Here is a 19629-nt window from a genome sequence, read left to right on the forward strand (position 1 = left end):
TTTTATGTACTTGAGTACAATAAGAAACATAAGTTTCTTTTCAAGTATCACTACTTCTCAAAATACCTTACCTCTAAAGGCATAAGATGATTGTAAAGTTTACCTAGTTGCCTGCTTTCACATTTATTTTAAGATTATGTCTGTCTGTCTGTGGTCTCCTGTGCAGAGCATCTGTATGGAATCACAGCTGAGGGGCATGCAAATGAATGTCAGCATTTTGAGAGAAAAATCCAATGAAGTCACTCAATTTATGCATTTGGAACTGATTTTTTTAAAGTAAGTGCCTGAATTTCTTGGTACTTCACATAAAAGGGTTCCATAGTAAAAAAGTATATATTGGAACGTTCCGTGAGGTAACCTCTGCTTCAGAAAATCCAAGACCCTTCCAGAGTGAGTAGCCCACTTGTTCCGATGGTCATAAAGGATGGCAGGTTGGCTGGAACAGTGACGTTGGCATGCAAGGAATGTGTATCAAGAGAACTCTCTAGAACAACTGGAACTAGCCAGCTTCGGAAGTCTCACCTTAAAGACCATGTGGAGAAGCAGAGCACTGGGGACCAAGGTCCTGTGTTCTAATCACTTTACCAATAACTAGTTATTTAAATTTGGAAATGAAAATTCTTACCTCCTGTTACTCAGAAGCACTATTAGCCCTCTTATTGGAAGGAACAGAACTAACATTTGAATCTAAAGTTTATTTTATAACAATATTGTTAATTAATTGGAATCTAGGTTATTGATCTGATTTCTGCCATGGTCCCATACGTGCACATATGAGCCCTGGATGCCACCAGCTAGAAAAATGACTGAATCCAGACCCCGGGGCTCCGGTGCCCCGTTCAGACATGTACTGCTGTTCTAGGGCCAAACCCTACCAAATTCTCAATCGGGGCTGATTATATTACAAAAATTTATGTTCCATTTGTCATGACAATTTGGTAGCTTTCATTCCTGTCTCTTAGACCACCTTCCAGGTATCAGTCAGTGGCCTGATGCCTTTCTGTGAGGCACTAGATTTCCACACTGCAATGCATACAGTTGGATGCTCTCCTTCCCCTAAAGGAAAACAGACACAGGGCTCAAGAAATACTTTGACAAAAAAACGGAAAGCAGAAACAATGTATCCCTTTGCTTCTTTCTGGAGCATCAACTCAGTTCACATGCTCAGGCCATGTAACTTTCTCCAAATGCTTGTGAGGAAGAACATAGCAACTCGCTTCATTAGGAGTCTGCAGCAGAAGGGCTTCATAAGAGAGATTTAGCAGCTCAGATGTCCCATACCTCAGAGATGCTCATAACCAGAAGTCTTTCCATCGAGATTACTCAGCGATCCCATTTTGCATGTCTGTCTTATAAGCATCAAACTATTAAAAGCATATTTTTTAAATATATAATTTATATGTTCTAAATTCTGAAGAAGCATTTTACAAAATAAAGATAATATATTTTAATAAGATTCATTAGTAAAAAAACTAGATTAAAACATTTAAATATTTTAAATTGTGTGTGTGTATTCAAAAATAAGTTTTATTGTTTTAAAGAAAATATGAAATAATATTTTTATGATTGAATATTGTGGGAAGTGTTTTTAAGTATGATGCAAATTTTCAAAAACCTGGAAATACAATATATAAATAATTTTGTCCAAATAAAAATTTAAAGAATATATATCTACATGGCCTTCCAAATAATGCATATATAATGACATCACCTCCCAACTAACTGAAAAATAGACTTAAAATATTAATTAATAAATAAAAAAACTTCTACAAATTATTTTTAAAAAGTTAACACAGTGGAGACATAAGTGAAGACTATGAATATATTAAAAATACAAGTTTCTCTAAAATATATGAAAAGATGCTCAACCTCACTCAAAAAAAAAAGAAAGAAATGTAAACCCATGCTATAATACTCTTTTTTAATTTTTTTTTATCCTCCCCGAGGACATTTTTGCATTTGTCTTCAGATAGAGCAGGAGGGAGAAAGAGAGAGAGAGAAACATGGATGTGAGAGAGACATGTCGACTGGCCGCCACCCACGCAACCCCAACTGGGGCTGGGGACTGAACTGCAACCGAGTTACGTGCCCTTAGCGGGAACCGAACCTGGAACTCTCTGCTCCACCAGCCAATGCCCGAGGCGCTGAGCCAAACTTGCCAGGGCTATATAATACTCTTTTTAACTTAGATGGCAAAAACCAATAAATTTAGAATGTCAGCATGGCCATGAAGAAACAGAAGTATTTCATATATTATATGTGGGACTGCATTAATACAACGTCAAAGAGAAAGCAGTATATTTTAGAATTGGAAATACATTCCAACCCAACAATTTTTTTTCTAGCAATTCAGCGTACAATTATAGGCAAATGTGTGCACTGGGCAATCTTTTATGAATAATAGAAAATTAGAAATTCCCCAGAAATCCACCAAAAGAGGGTTAATAAAAAACCACACTAAGTCCATAGGAAGCCGACCCCTGGCGCTGGAGACCCGGCGCCATGCAGGGAAGCCGCAGCTTACCCCATAGGAGTCAGCGTCTGGCGGGACAGTCTGAGGATCTCCTGAACAAGTGAGTGGACGACTACACGGAGCGGTTCCAAGTCCATCTCGGTCATGCGCCTGCCCCGTGTGAGACCGTCGTAGCCTTTGTCATCTCCTGCTGGGTTGCGAGGGAGCTTGTTGTCCTGCCCGCAGAGCCTAGAGGGGCGGCAGGCAGATTGCTTGTCAGTTTGGAATCTGTGTCCAGACGCAAGGCCCTGCACAGCTTGCACTGTGCTCATCTGGTCTGTTTGGTTTCGGTTTTGTCCTGTTTGGTGTTTGGGACAGGCACCATGAGCAGCTCCAACACCTGGCCACTCTTCCCTTGTTGTCTGTGTAAATAAAAAAACTATCCGAATTGAAACGTGCCCCCTTGTTCCTTCCTTTACCAGCCCATCCCTCAGCCTTGGGCTTGGGCTCACCTTGTTCTCTGTATGTGCTTGAGAAACCCACGCGGAAGTATTATGCACCTTTAAACAAATGAGGCAGCCCGACGTGTTCTGATATGAACCATCTCCAACATAAATTCTCCAATATAAATAAAAATAAATGTGCAGGGCAGTGTAAACACTACCTGTGTTTAAGAAAACGGAAACAGTCCAGCCGGTGTGGCTCAGTGGTTGAGCATCACCACATGCACCAAGAGGTCGTTGGTTTGATTCCCAGTCAGGGCACGCGCCCAGGTTGTGGGCCTGATCCCCGGGGCGGGAGGGGGAGGAGGAGGAGGCTGATCGATGTTCTTTCTCATTGATGTTTCTATGTCTCCCTCCCTCTCTTCTTCTCTCTCTAAAATCAATAAAGGGGGAAAAATGAAGTGTTTAAAAATAAATAAATAACAGAAAATAGTATATAGATTTGAAAGCACAGAGAGACAAGAATGTCTGGAGAGGTAATGAAGAGTTGCGTGAGGCAGATCAGAGTGGGATCAGTGAAGAAGGAAGAACGACTTTTTGTTTTAAATTGTGTTTAAACTTTTTGAATTTTGTATGACATGCAGTGAAGCATTTCAAGAAGAAACCGAGACAATAGAATATATGACTTAAAAGATATTTCTTACATTTGCTTCTTAAATTGCATCCTCTGATTTTTATTTATAGTCTTTTGCAAAATCACATCACTTTATAATGTTATTAATTACTTATTTTCAATTGTCTCTCCCATCAACTTTGCCCCAGCTATAGAATTTAAGCCCATCATAAAGGATAGAGATATCCTTTTTTGCTTTCATTTATTTCTATAGGATTGTGTCTAGAACATTATACATACTCCATAAATATTGGTTAAGTAAATGAAAGCTTCTTTTTGTGAACTACAAAAGATAACAGCTCATGCCCTACTTCTCATGGGCAGTTCCTAGCAGGCTGGGGGGCTCAGAGGCCGCCCTCGCTACCACCCCCACCTGAGTGGGGATTGCCTCTCCTCGAGCTCAGCCCTGGTGAAAAGACTGGCCAGACACAAACAACCACTTATTTGGTCATTGCAATAACTTCAGATCACCAGAGAAACTGTTTTAGATCTTGTGGTAGTATAATTAGTATTAATCCTTTTTTCCATGAAAAATCCACTGCAAAGTTAGACTAGAAGACATGCATGGAGGAGAGCAAAGAGAAGGAAATGAAATAAGAGGGAAAAAATGAGCAGATGCAAAGTGGAAGTAATAAGAAAAAAAAAAAAGAAGAAGTGTTTTATTTTGAGTGGCATTTTGTAATTTTGTTTAATCCCTTAAACAGCCTTGTGAGGGAGTTTTGATGGCCTGTCTCACATACAGAAAACCTAGGCAAGAGAGACTGATGAACCCCACTGTGTCCCCAATAGCCAGAGTCCACAACAGGATCTGAGCCCAGGTCTGTGTACAGTTGGCTGGAGACCCTTCTAGTAACCAGATTTTCTCTCCGAAAGAGGGTTAATCCCACAAGATCCCAGCAGGATCCGGCCCTTGCCCTGGACTGTGCATGAATCCAAATCTTGAAACACATGACTTGGGGCCATTATTTCTTTCTTGTTTTAAATTTAAGATGTGATTTATGGACTTGCTAATTTTATGTTTGCTCCAGTGTTATAACAGTAAAAAGGAATATAAAGACTTCTCTTAAATGTATATTGACAGTAAATTCATTGTGTGGAACATAATCGAGGGAATACTTTATGACCAGCATTATACACACAAAAATCATTGCTTTTATTAACCAGAACTAAAAAAATTCATAAAACTGTTGTTTGATTTTGGCTACTATTTGGGGTGTAGGATAGGTTTTAATGATCTCATAAGGCATTTGAAGCTTGCCGAATTGGACGAGTTACTGTAATCATCAGCAAACAGTGTGGAGGTAGCCGGGTGCAGTCCAACGCTTGCAGGGCCCGAGGCCCGGGGCAGAAGGAGCCCCACACACCAGCAGCCTAAATATTTGAAGAGTTGACCATAAGCTAACCAGCTTTTGAGTAAAATACACTCGACTCTCCTACTTGACTAACGTACCTTGACAAACATCCCACACACCCGAGACGTTTCCACACCGTAAGCCGCTGCCCCCGGCCACTCCTCAGCCCCGTGGGCCCGGGCCCAACAGCAGGAGGACAGAGCGGAAGGAGGAGGTCAGGGCCTCACAGCGGTTCCGAGCTGCCGGCAGGGAGCCCCTGGGTGCGTTTAGAAAGGTGGTGCCAGCCTCCTATAGTCCTCCCCCCTTGATCCAAACAACCCTCCCATGAGGCAGGAGGTGACCAGAGGATGGCCACAGTGGCGCCCTCTAGGGTATCGGACTTCAGCAGAAGCTCCTGTTGCCGGGCCTTCGGGGGATAGGGAAGTTAGGGTTCCCAGTGAGCTCCTTGCTTGCCTATTGACATACACATGATTTAACCCACTCTCTAAATAACCTAAGGTAAAAATATTATATTGAAAATTAAATCAGACAAAAAATATATAAATATACGTTGAATCAATTAGGCAGTGTCAGCACCTGATTTCTGTGAGTCTGTAAAAAGGGTACAAGTTTGGAGACAGGAACGAAAGCCAGCCGTCTCTCAGGGCTGGGTCTAGGTCAGCGCTACCGACAGGAAAAGGAGGTCTGGGTGCAGCGGTCCCGTGTCCATCTGTGTTCGGGGTCACACCGCCCGCAGCCAAGAGCGCGGGCTGCTGGGGCGGAGAGCGGGCTGCCTGGTGCTGCTTGGGGGGGGGGGGTCTGCTGCCGTGCTGGCCCTCAGCTCTCTCCTCAGGGCACTGCAGACCGCACCAGAGGGAGGGCCAGCCTTTGCAGGACTCTGGGGGCTGGGGAGGTGGGACCTCATGGGCGTGAGTCAGGCCCGCTGGGCCATGCAGTGCGCCGCAGCCCGGCCTGACTCACGGAGACGATGCCTCTCTGCGACCAGACATAGAAGAAGCTGGGAAGACAGTGAGCCTAGTGGGCAAGAGATGCGGCTCCAGACGGTGGGCTGAGTTCCCGCACCCCACCTCTTGCCTGCGTGTGTGGCTATACCTTCGTAGGCCACTCCTTTGTCAGCTTTACCGTGGAGCAAATCATGATATTCAACTCAAAAGTTAGGAGAAAATGAGAAAGTAAGGTCTAAGCAGAGTGCCCGATATACAGGGTTGGGCAAAGTAGGTTTCCAGTTGTTCCTATGGAAAAATAATACAATAATTAATAAATAACAATACAATAATACACTCTGTTTCAGGTACCAACAACTTTAAATCCACCTTTGCTCCACCCTGTAGAAAAGCGATTGATAAATGTCACTATTGTAATTACTAAAAGAAAACCTTTTATTTTTTAAATATGTTTTATTGATTTTTAGAGAGAAAGGAAGAGGGGGAGAGAGAAAGAGAAACATCAGTGAGAGAGCTTAACATCAGCTGCCTCCTGCACAGCCCCACCGGGACCGAGCCCGCAACCAGGCCAGTGTCCTGACCAGGAATCAAACCAGCAATCTGTTGGTGGACAGAACGATGCTCAGTCAATTGAGCCACACTTTTCTGGGAGTGTTGAGGCAAATCCAGCTGAAGTACAAGGGACAACAGTTGGGCTTGGGTCTGATCAGTGCCTGCGTGCAGGGCTGGATTGGGGGAGGCACGAGCCAGGGCATGGATGACACACTGACATCAACATGGGGGCTTCCGGATTCATGCTTCCTTGCACGGACCTGAGGCACCAGGCAGAAAACATGGGTGAATAAGAACCTTGATATCAACAAACACTGTTGCAGAGATCAGTTTTTTAAAAAACAATTTTAATTCATGTTAATATTTAAAAAGTAAAATATTTCATGAGAAAATTGAGATCTCTGGTTGTATTTGAAATGGTAGAAATTAATTCAGGCTTCGACCACATTCTTCCAGAAGGGCCACAAACTCTCCATATTGTTCAACAAACACACAACCAGGGAAAGTTTTTGATGTTTTAAATTTTATTTATTTATTTATTTATTTATCCTTTATTGATTTTAGAGAGAGAGAAGAAGGGAGAACGAGAGAGAGAGAAACATGGATGAGAGAGAACATCGATTGGCCTTCTCCTGCATGCCCCCCACTGGGGATCAGGCCCACAACCTGGGCATGTGTTCTGATTAGGAATCAAACTGGTGACCTCTTGGTGTATGGGTCAATGCTCAACCACTGAGCCACACCAGCCAGACAAAAGTCCCAAATTTAAGCTGGGCCAGAGACAAAGCCAGTAAGGAGAAACACACTCATTGCCATAAAGTTTTCTAAATTAAAAAAAAAAAAATCATTAAAAATAGATAGTGAACATGACATTGTAGTAAGACTTCTCTCTCTTTCTCTTTCTCTCTTAATAGAAACATGAGCTTGATATGACCAGTGGGCCTTTTCAAAGGCACACTCAGCATACTTAGTCCCGGCTTTCTGACAACCAGAAAAAAAGATAAATTTGCTTTTAATTTTCTAAAAAAGCATTACTCAGTTTAATTACTATTAATATAAAATATCAATTACAACATTGCAGCCTTCAGACTGCAAAATATTAGGAAAGTTGCTATTCATGTGTTTTTATTCAGAAGTCATTGGAAATAATGCCCCACGATACCACTTTGAAAGAACCTCCCTCCTGAGACGTTCCGGCCAGAAAGAACAATCCTGCCAACAGCAATCACTAGAAGCCAGGATCCACTCTCAGTGCCCCCACGAATAGACTCTCCTTTCCACACAACCCGGTCAAGTTATTTATGTGAGATACGTATTATCAGTATTGACATTTTATCCATGAGAAAGTGAATCACAAAGAGGAGAGAGTATTAGGCTCAAGGCCCACAGCACGTACGAAGCAGATCTGTGTTTGAATACCGCTGGAGAACCCCCGAGATGCTGCTGCTGCCATTTCACTGGAAGAAGGTGAGAGGTGGAGGCAGATACAACTCACAGACACGGGTGCCTAGGGCTCAAGGAAGAAGGCTTTGCTGCTTTGGGAGCGGTGGTAGGCAACAGCCTGGGGCATTCATGTATACGCAACGTGTGGCAGCATCGCGGTGCTGCTTCTTCGAGCTATCAGCTGAAACAGCTCCCGAAAGCTGATGCAGTTTCAACGCGCGTTCAGGAATGGGAGCCGTCTCTCTGGTGTCTGCCTGTGGCTCTCTCCCTCTGCCACCTGCTCTCGTTTAATTTGGATACCTCAGGACTTTTCTCTTGTCAATATAAAGCAAACACTTTCATTCTAACTTATTTACTAAATCTGTAATTTAGTAATATGATCTCAAATATTCAGCTACTTAAACATTATTTAAATACAAAGCAGGTTAAAATTTAACACTCACCTGTGCATAAATGCGATTTTGCTGCTTCTCTCCAGCTGCAGTTGATGTGCTCGTCAGTCCTGCTTCCCCTGATGGCAGACACATCAAACCTTGATGATGAGTGATAACTAGCTGATGCTGCTTTCAAGCTTAGTTATCACTGTGTAATGTGGGGAATGTTGAGGTTTCCTATTCCCATTCTAACAGCTCCCTGGTGAGATCTCAGGCTGGGGGCTGAGGTATTGTCCTGTGTCAGAAGAGGCACAGACACTGAGGCATGGACAGCTGCTGCACACAGTACCTGCTGTGGCCTCATAGCTGTGAGGTCTAGTCACCTGGACCCTCCCAGACCTGCAGTCCAGCCACCAACTCTTCGCACGTTGCCTGACAGCCTTTTCATCCACGTCCCGCTCCCCCACTCTCACAGGTCAGTCTCCAGCAGCTACGTCCCACTAGGCTAGCATGGCCAGTTCCTTCGGAAGCAGCTTTTACAGTCTTCTCTGGTGTCCCCTTTCTTCAGCCATTGCCAATCTGTCTTCCTTCCAGCAACGTTTGTCCTGGAGCCAGAATGAATTGAAGGAAACTTTAATAGGCTTACAGCCATCACTGCTATGAGAATCAGAGGAGAAAGAACTCCCTGTGATTTCCAAAATCTCTGTGACATTGTCTGGCTGGCGTGGCTCAGGGGTTGAGCGTCAACCCATGCACCAAGAGGTCGCCAGTTCAATTCCCTGTCAGGGCACATGCCCACGTTGTGGGCCCAGTCCCCAGTGCAGGGCATGCAGGAGTTGGCCAATTGATGTTCTCTCTCATTGATGTTTCTATCTCTCTTTCCCTCTTCCTTCCTCTCTCTCTAAAATAAATAAAGAAAAAAAAATGTAAATTATAGAAATGAATAAAAACTTCTATCGACATAAAATTTTGCACACAGATGTTTATTACCTCTTGATTCATAGCTACCATACTTGGAAACAATAACATGTCTCTGAGTAGGTAAACGAATAAACAAACAGTGGTGCATCCAGTAAATAGAACAGTATTCAGAGCTTTAAAAAAATGAGCTGCCATGCCATAAAAAGATATAGCTTATAAACTTACATCCATATTACTAAGTAAAAGAATCTGATACAGAAATTCCACATACTATATGAATGTCATATCACTGTATGACATTTTGGAAAAGAAAAAAAGACTATGGGGACAGTAAAAAGATACATGGTTGCCAGGGATGAAAGTCCCCAGGGAAGGATGACTTGGCAGAGCACAGAGGTTGGAAGTATTCCACAGGATGCAGTCATGGTGGATACATGGCATTGCACAATGTATAGTATACATTTATCCAAACTCATTGCATGCACAACACTAAGAGTGAACTATAATGTATACTATGGACTTTGGGTGATTATATTGTATCAATGGAGGTTCACCAATAATAACAAATGTATCACTCCAGCCAGGGATGTAGATAATAAGGGAGTCGTGACTGTGGTGAGGCCGGAGAATAATATAAAGAAAACCTCTGAACCTGCCTTTATTTTGCCATTAACCCAAAACTTCTATAAAAGTAGTCTTTAAACAATAAGTAAATGAAACAAGTATTTAATTATATTTTACATTATACATTTGATATATGCAAACAATTTACAAAACAGAAATTCATTTTACATTAATGTAAATGACTCACATGGAAAATATTTGAATCCTGTAATAAATCAACAAGGAAGACTTGGTAAGTTATCAAAGAAATATTCTACAAAACACTTGTGGAAGTAACAAATTCATCATTTTTTTTTTTTTTTTCAGAGTATTTATTTCCCATGATTTATGAGCTATTCTTAAATAAAGTCAGAGATAAAGCTCCCTGTTTTTCTCAAAGACAAATCTAGACTTTATATAAATACTTGAAAGAAAGAAAATATCTGATCTTAAACTTGTGTACTACTTAAAATATGTGCACATGTATTTTAAGGTAAATGAAATACAAGTGGGTTTAATCAAAGATAATTTATTAATTTATGATCTATTAATATAATTCAGCTCATAGTAGATTAGGCATAAAAGACTCTGTGTTCTCTCCCATGAATTTCTGAAAAACCAATGGATAAAAATGCATTAATTTCGTCTTCTTAACATAGTAAAGCAATTTTAAGTAAAAGTCTGAAATAGGATAAATAATCATTACTATACATTACATGTATAAAGAAATTATTTTTTAAAGGAGAGTTAACTAATGGGAAAAAGTAGACAACTGACAGTATTCGGTATACCAGTTAGCTATTCAGCTAAGGCGAAGACCTTCTGATGGGAGAACACATCCTTCTGGACCCCCCAAACATCAATATATTTTAAGTACATGATAAAGGTAACATCTGAAATCAGTGAGGAAAAACTGGGTTTCTCCCAAACAAAGCGGGGAGAAATATGAACATAGAAAGTAAGCTGATTTTCTTGTATAATATGAAGAATATTTATACGAGGTCAGGTTTGTTTTTAAATAATATTTTCATTATGAAAGTCAATTTTGCTGGAAAGAAGTGGTAAAGAACACTAGTTTCCAATATCCTTTCCAGAGACAATTACTATCAACAGTTTTGGTCTCTTTTGTCTAATTCATATTGTAGCACAACTTCTTATTGTTGACCTCATTCTTTATAGCCACTCATAACTCTTGCATTTTTCAATAAACATCATTCTCATTTCACATTTAATCACACATATTCAATACCACCGTTGAAAACAAAAGGGGATTCCATGATTTTCTTTTAAATTGTTTTTCTTTATTTATTTTAGAGAGAGGAAGGGAAAAAGAGATAGAAACATCGATGAGAGAGAACATTGATTGGCTGCCTCCTGCATGCCTCCCACTGGGGATCAGGCCCACAACCTGGGCATGTGCCCCTACCAGGAATTTAACTGGCAACCTCTTGCTGCATGGGTCAATGCTCAACCACTGAGCCACACCAGCTGGGCTCCATGATTCTTGATGATTTTCTTTAAAGAGTTGTATGGGCTATTTGAGGTTTCCTATTTTTCATCTTTACATAACATAATTTGTGACCAACTGTGCACATAGCTTTTTTTGGTATATATGCAGACATTTGCACTAGGTATCTCTGTAGCTGAATGGGGAAATATTTTCTGGGTCCCTTGGCTTTGGTTTGGACACATTCTCTCAGAGTTTAGCATTGAGTCAAATATAAAAATGATGATTTTCTTTTATTTTTTGCCTCCTTCTCGAAATTGCTGTTTTATTTAGTGTTAAAAAGGTTCAGAAAGGAAGTGAATAGTTTTGTAAAGTAAGCTCTTTAAAAGCAATCAATTATAGTTATTTTTAAGTCTACTAATCAGTATCCTTTAAATGTGTAATCAAGTGGCAGTTATAATTACTTGAGCCACTTGGCTCGTCATACAGCTGAATTTACTGAAATTCACTCATTTTCCTTTCTTGTTCCTTCAGAGCTTGTAAATAAGGTGTTCTATTTTGTTTTGCTTTTTTTCTCTCCTCATAAAGCTTAGTTTTGGAGGAATTCCAGTTCCAGGCAAACCCGGGACCTTTTTAAAGAAAAACTTCCAGGGCTGCATGGAGAACCTCTACTACAATGGAGTCAACATCATTGACCTGGCTAAGAGGAGAAAGCACCAGATTTACACCGTGGTAAGTGCGCACCTTCCCACCTGGCGGTTTCCAGCATGTACACATCCCGCGCTGGTATCTCTTGGCCCCACGTTTCTATTTCCCTTTTGGAGGCCTACCCGCCCCCGACGCGCAGGGAGATGCAGGGACGAGGCAGTGCGAGTTGCCTCAGTGGGGGAAACACATACGTGGGTGCCCGGGACTTGCGCGTCGCTGGCTGTGTGCTGGGAGGCGTCTGTGGTGAGGGCTAGTCCCCCGGGCTAACACGGCTCTTCATTACTCTGGGAGAGGAAACAATGGAACCAGAGATTTTGTTGAAGTCTTATTGCTGATACTTAAAATAGGGCATTTGGAAGGAGAAGTTCACCTTTTGGTGTTCTTGAGTTTCCTGCTGAGCACGATCCTGCTGTGGAGTTAAATCCTGGCTAGTTAATGATGTCTGTCGTCCCCATAGACGTGAGCTTCCTGCCTTTAGCTTTGCCTCTAGTTGGTGCACAGTACCGAGGGGGCCTGCACAGGGCGGGTGCCCGCTGATGCCCCTTCCAGTGTAACTGGATCTGTTTCTCCTTCCAGTCCCACCGGTTGTTGCGTCTGTGTTTTTCAGCTCTGTGGTTTGGTATATACACACTGAAGATGAAGTCTTCCTTGTGGATTGGCCGTATTATCAACTCTAACGTTCTTTACTGTCTGTGATGACTTTTATCATGTACCAGGTTCACGGAGCTCCACCTGCTGAGGTAGTGGGTCACACTGCTGAGAGGGTGACTCAGGCTGGTGTGAGCCCCAAGGCATCAGCACGCAGGGCAGCCTGGCGGCCACGGTGCCGAGCGCTGGCAGAGCTACGGGAAGGCGAGGGTCTGAGCTGAGTCTTACTTTCCCGGCTCATCACTGCGGCTCCTCCAAAGCAGAGAGCCGGAGCCTCAGATGTCAGTTAGGTCCCTGTGGCAACATTTGTGGCAGACACCTCTGTAGGTGTCATGCATTAGCCAGCATCTTAGTGCTGAGAGGGATTAGCTAAGTCACCGAGTACGCAGCGCAGAAAAAGAGAAATAGGAAGGATCAGAAAAAAAACATGAATTTCTAAATATTGGCAGAATCCACCTCTCCTTTTCAGAGATAATCATTAACCAAACATTTAATCAATGTTTTGTTGAGTTAAACTACTGAAGCTCTTGCCAAGTTTCCTAAAACTTTGCTAGCTTACTTTATTCCTCAGCGTCTAATTGGCGGTATTTTTAATAGGACACATAAAGAAGCTATTTAGTGCTAATGTACTTGGGGAAAAAATCCCAAGAAAATGGTTTTACTTCATAGGTAGACAACCTTTCATTTTAACCTTCACAGTTTAAAGGGAAAACAAAAAACATTATTTTTCTTCTAAATTGCTTTCATCACCTTGCTTAAGTGAGAATTCATATCACTACACACACACACACACACACACACACAGAGTCTTTTTTCCCCTCATAGAACTCTGTGTGGGAAGAAATGGCTTGCACTCTTAATTACAAGAACAAAGTCTTTCGTTCCCCTCGTCAGGCGTAAAGTTTCCCCAAAGACACAGCATCAACTACCAAGTCAGCTTTGCTCCAGGTCGCCCCCTCACTGCTCAGTGAGGACTTTTCCGAGGGATGGTGCCTTGGTCTCCCCCAGGGCTCACCACTCTCCCACAGCGAGGGAGGCTTGGGGATTCCAGAGCGAGCAGGAGACTGGGGGCCAACAAATCAGGCAGCGGGGTCCGGTAAAGCCCATAAATTACAAACTACGACTCCAGACTCGAGGGAGCAGAGGCCTTGGCTTCATCCAGCTCCAGCCTCCGAGCCGGCGGCGCTCAGCCGCATCCTCCCTGCAATTTGTCGTCCTTTCTCGTGGCCTTCCCTCTCCCTGGAGACCGAACAGCTGCTCCGTGGGGATGACTGCATTGAGTCTTTATAGCTTATTTGACTACACGATGATCCTCCACATCCCAAAATGCAGTAAAACTAACGGCTTAAGATAGACATAAAGATACCTCACTATTCTCCCTCAGATTTTTCATCCTATGCTAATAGACCACAATATAATAAACACTCAGCAAGGGAATGGCCATAGAAGTGTGTGTACAGTACCTGTAATGTGTATTATTGTATAAATAAGAAATCTATCGCCCTGCGCGTTTGCTGGAAATGATTCATTTCATACATTCTGCTGCATAATAAATGATGCTTTCCTTTCCGATTGTTACCTCACACCTCCCCAAGGCAAGGAGAGTCACAGGCTTATCCAGGAGTTGGCTGGGGTCTTACTGATGTACTTTACTGTAGATCTTAAAATAAGTTTTTATTTAAAAGAAGAGCGTGGTACAAACACTTGTGTCAATGTGACTTGTCTTCAATCGAAAGGAAGGAAGAATAAATTGGTTACTAGCAGGATATGGTCACACACTGGCTTTGGAGCTAACTGGCCATGTCTCTTCACTTCTGTGCCTTTGTCTACAAATAATGGGAACCAAGGAACTGATGGGCCCTGGCCAATACAAAGCATTTATAACGATACCTACATTGTTATGGCTAAAATTGCTGAACAGTCAGAAAATGAGTCTGCACTCAGTCTCTGGGAAGCCGCAGCTCTGAAGGAACACGTGGTGGGTGGGCTGCGTAGGTCCCCATCCATGCTCTCTCAGCTATGGGGCCTCAGGCACGTCCCCGGGCCTCGGTGCCCTCATATGGGAAGAGGGGACATTTTAACACCTAATTCAAAGTGTTCCTGTGAAGATGAAATATCTTAAGTAATATTGCATAAAATTAAATATGTAAATGGAGACAATTATAGTATCAAACTATAAGTACTCAAAAAGATGGAGCTATTATTAAGTAAAAGTTTTACTCATCCATTTGACTGAAGTTGGCATGCAGACTAATATATATTTTTTGTCACTTTAGGTAGATAATTAATGAGTCACATTCAGTGTTGACATTGTATAATCCCACCAAATAATGAAGGCAGATTGAGAGAGCTCGTGTTTTATCACCTGAGTCTGAAGATTAATTTACTCCCAAACTGTATAAATTAGGAAGTGCGTTTTGGGTAAAGATATTACAAATGTATCCATCTCATTCATCTGAGGAAATTGAATGAGCAGTTCTAGACCAGATTTGGTTAAATGATGTCCTCCTTTAGGCTAAAGCCTTTAGAAAAGATGGAATGGGACTTTTATGTCTATAGGCACAACCGGTGGTCCCAGACAATAGAGCCATGAAGGCCTGGGGGGAGGGGCCGAGATGGCAGCCAGGTGAAGGTGGGCAAGGGGGAAATGAGGGGATATCTGTAATACTCTCAGCAATTAAGATTAAAAAAAAGAAGAAGAAGAAGAAAAGCCTAGCCGGTGTGGCTCAGTGGTTCAGCGTTGACCCATGTACAAAGAGGTCGTTGGTTTGATTCCTGGTCAGGGCACATGCCCTGTTGGTGGGCCTGATCCTCAGTGGGGGGCATGCAGGAAGCAATCATTGTTCTCTCTCATTGATGTTCCTATCTCTCTCTCCCTCTCCCTTCCTTTCTTTCTCTCAATATCAAGGAAAAAAAAAAAAAGAAGCAAAGATGTTGTCCAGTGGATAACAGCTTACTAAGTAAGAGTTGGGCGGGGGAGGGTATGACCTTTGTCTAGAGTCTGCTGTCATTCACCTCGCTGGAGCACGGTGGTTCATTTCTTGTAGCTCTGAAGCCAGGAAAATGCACTCAGAGATAAGTACACGTCTACAGATGACATCACGCACATTTATATCTGAATTCACACACATACACACACACACACACACACACACACACACACTGGTCCAGCATCCTTTGTCTTACCTTCCTGTGACCCAGACACTCATGAAAAACACTCAGAGAAAACTCCCTGGTGTCTAGTGAAGCACATAAGCTCTTCAGCTCGTCCCTGGGATGCTGTTCCACCTCTGTGGGCAGGCCCCACGATCAATTGTACTTCTCCTCGATGGGAGACGTGGTTGGAGAAAGCATGACATCGCATGTCTTCCCGATCTCGCGGCTCTCTCCCTCTGCCGCTGACCAGCCTGACATTCAGATCACCTGCTCCACACGGTGAGCTCCTCCTGCCCTGGGAAAATTAGTTCCAAGTTATTAGCATCCGGAGCAGTGTCTCCCTTTTTTTTCCTTTGAGAAAATTGAAATAGTTTCAAGGTTGTATGAGAAATGATGTGACTTAAAATTTTAAAAATAAAATAACAATGGAATGGTCATCCTCTCTGAAAATTATCCCACCTTAAATCAGTGCTATGACTTTCTTCTTGAAGGTGACCGGTTTCATTAGCTCATATAAGAAAATCATTACTTGAAGTTATTAAAAAACGACTTGAGAATGTTAAAAACATATATTTACATATATATACTTGGTGAACATGTGGAATACACAGAACACCTAAACAGCCAGAGAGAAAAACACTGTTCTCATGTGTATGTATTTTATTTTCATATTTTAAATACATATTTTATATGCCATAGGCACTTTTATATCTTGATTTCTATGGTTAATATTTTTCTTAAAACATTTTCTGTCTTGCCCTGGATGGTTTGGCTCTGCAGTTAGAGGATCGGCCCTCGGACCAGAGAGTCCTGGGTTCGGTTCCCATTAAGGGCACGTACCTCAGTTACTGATTGTTCCTGGCCCTGGTTGGGGTCATGTGGGTGGCAAGCACTTGGTGTATCTCTCTCACATCGATGCTTCTCTCTCACTCTCTCTCTCCCTCCTACTTTATCTGAAGATAAATGGAAATATATCCTCGGTGAGGAGATATATCTATATCTATATCTATATCTATATCTATGTATATGTTTTATGTCTTTATATTTTTATTAAAATTATTTAATCTTTTCTATAAGCATCAACACATCATTTAAATGTTAAATAAATTCACCATAGTTTATTTAATATTCTATCATGTTAAAATGTAATATTCTATCATGTTAAAATGTAAGTTGTTTGAATTTTTACTGCCAAAAATATAGTGAGATTACAAATATAATGCAAACATAGATGTTTTGACTCAATCCATGGTGTTTAAAGTCTTTACCAATTTTCATACCCACCCCCAGTGTACAGCAGAACAGGACCCTGGCCAGTCTCACTCATGCTTTCCAACAGTGTGAACATCAAGTTGTTGTCTAAAGAATGGGGCTCCATGGAAATTGGCATCAACTGTTTGTTCTATGCAAAACTTCCAGCTGATAAGCTGAGCATGTTCTTTTTATGTTTCTTTTTCCTCCAGTAGTAACAACATTGATAGCGCCCTCATCTGACGACATTGGTGCAGAGAACTGTCCTTAGACGATGACAGTGCTAGTGCCGGGGGCAGTGCGGGGCCTGGCAGGGGGCCCTGCGTTTGCACTGGCCCTTCTGCCCCTCAGACCCCTTGCGAGGCGGGCGGGCAGGCATCCTAGCCCACACTCTCCACTCCAGACACTGTGCTGCGACAAGGCAAAGCCAACAGCACGTGGTCAGCTGCGGTCATCCACAGCCTTCTTCCTCTTCTTCCGAGAGCATGACCCTCTCAGCTTGCATTCTTTGTTAGTCTACATCTCTTTTTCCTAGGGCCCCGAATGACTTTCATGTCAAAGTGAAGAAAAAATACAAAGCTAGAGAGATTCGTAAATAGCACCACTTACCTGGGAATTGAAGACCAATGAGGTGTTTCAGAACTGGCCCCTACATAGTTTGTTAATTGTCAAAGAATGTTCTCTTGGGTGCTTCTTCGGTGTGAGAGTGTAGGGGAGAATCCTTGCCTTTGGCAAGAGAAAGCAATGTGGCCACAGAGGGGGGTGTCTGGGGAGACCTCATTTCCCTTGTACCTGGATGGCTGTGATCTTGGTGGGAGCTCCTAACTGGTCCCTGGCTCTCAGGGTTCCAGTCTCTGGCATCTAGGTTTAAGGACATGGATCAAGTCTTGCATAGTGATTTTGTGCTTCTTCAGAAACTCAGTCTCTGTTATAGGTGGCTCTTGCATCTCTACGAGGTGCATAGAAACTTTTGTGTTTGGGTTCTGAATTCTTCATCATCAGCTCTACCAATAAATAAAAGTTTATTTCCCACCGTTTCTCAGCAATGTTCCTTCCTTCCCAGCCAGGCAGAGACTGGTCACCCCTCCTAGAACCTCCCTCTAAGCCCTTCATCCTGTGCATCTCCAACTCCAGCTAAGATGCCTTTCTCCTTCCTCTTTTCCCATGGCCCAGCCCAGACTAGCCATTCTTGTCCAAGCGCTAGCACCCTGAACTATAGGTTCACTCAAAATATTTAACTGACTCTCAGAGTTAGAGCCGGACTGTGGAGGCCCCAAGCTGTGCCAGCCATGGGACCTTGAGTTTTGCTTTGTGGGGGGCTCAGGAGTAACTGGAAACCTAGGCTGGCAAACCTGTTTCAGGGGCTTTGGGATGGTGGCGATAGAGCAAACAATTGGGAGGTTTTATAATTGTAGAAATGGAACCGCAAGTAGGGTGTACGAGTGTGACCCCCCTCAGTTTTCCCCCTAACTGCGTCAATGCCAGCGGACTGTCTGTGGTCAGCAGTCATGGGGCAGGTGCAGACTGGACAGGATTAAGTACTATGATCCATAATCAGAATCCACCGTGGGTTTAGGAGAAGAGTGGCGTCCATTGTGCCGTGCCTGATGCCTTTCAGATGCTCCTCTCTCAAACTCTCGGGTCCATGATGCTGTCCTGGCTGTGACCTCACACTTAAACAATATGATGCAACTTAGTACTTGGTCACCCACCTCCTCATCATAATGTAGTTTTTGAGTACCTACTGTGTCCACGGCTAATCACCCTTGCCTCTAATGGGTGGGAAGCTGTGAACCCCTCTCTGCTCCGGGGTCCGCACACTATTTCAGAATTCAGAATTCAAATCTGGGCTCTCACCTTGGTCCTCCGCTCACACATGCTTTCTGCTCTCCTGCCCGCTGACCATTTGGTTGTCCACCCTCTTCTCCTCGTCTTCTTCGCCTGCATGGCCTGACATGCTCTTCGTGCTTGTGTCTCCACCTTGACTCCTCTCAATAAGTCAGACTGGTTTTCCACATGGTGTTCCCACCTGATGCTTCCTTGCTTTGAGTGTGCCTCATGCCCTCCAGCCTGCAAGGCTAACAGTGCCTCCAAATACCACACCCTAGCCACGCATTACTATTGGCAAAATTCAAGGACCAAAGACAGCTTACAGGAGCTTGGAAGGAGAAATCAGAGGGCTGGCAGTCAAGAAAGACTTAAAAGCAGCCAAACAGAGAAAGACAAGTATCATATGATCTCACTTATTTGTGGAATATAGTGAACATAACAGTCTGAGGAATGGGGCAGTCCCAGAGATGTGGAAGGGGGGTACAGACTGACAATCCCCAGAAGAGGGGGTGGTGGGGAAAAGATAAATCACAGAATTTATATGCATGTGTGTATGAACAATGGACATGGACAACAAAGCTGGGGACAGGGTGGGGAGGGAAGAGGAGGGGGTAATCAGTGGGGGGAAAAGGAGAAACATCTGTAACAAAAATTAATTAATTAAAAAAAAAAAAGAAAGACTTAAAGGAAATGTAGAAACTTGACACGAACACTGAAATGACATCTCTTAGATAATCTCAAGGTGATAGGAGGGAAGGCAGTCCAAGCATGAGAATGTTCCATGTCAAAGCTGAAGGTGGGACCTAAGTGTCTCTGGGAAACATGTTTTATT

General features: G+C 42.9%; 1 protein-coding gene across 2 annotated transcripts in view; it reads left to right on the forward strand.

The window, feature by feature from the left end:
- Positions 1-19629, forward strand: part of CNTNAP5 (contactin associated protein family member 5) — an 883849-nt gene that overhangs the window by 410681 nt on the left and 453539 nt on the right. The window contains exon 7 of one of the 2 annotated variants that reach the window (XM_036254192.1): positions 11793-11936. In XM_036254192.1, the coding sequence (XP_036110085.1) occupies positions 11793-11936 (144 nt within the window). The remainder of the gene's footprint in view (positions 1-11792; positions 11937-19629) is intronic. The other variant, XM_036254193.1, reaches the window with a different exon arrangement.

Source organism: Molossus molossus, unplaced genomic scaffold, assembly GCF_014108415.1.
Source record: "Molossus molossus isolate mMolMol1 unplaced genomic scaffold, mMolMol1.p scaffold_m16_p_11, whole genome shotgun sequence".
Lineage (NCBI taxonomy): Eukaryota > Metazoa > Chordata > Mammalia > Chiroptera > Molossidae > Molossus > Molossus molossus.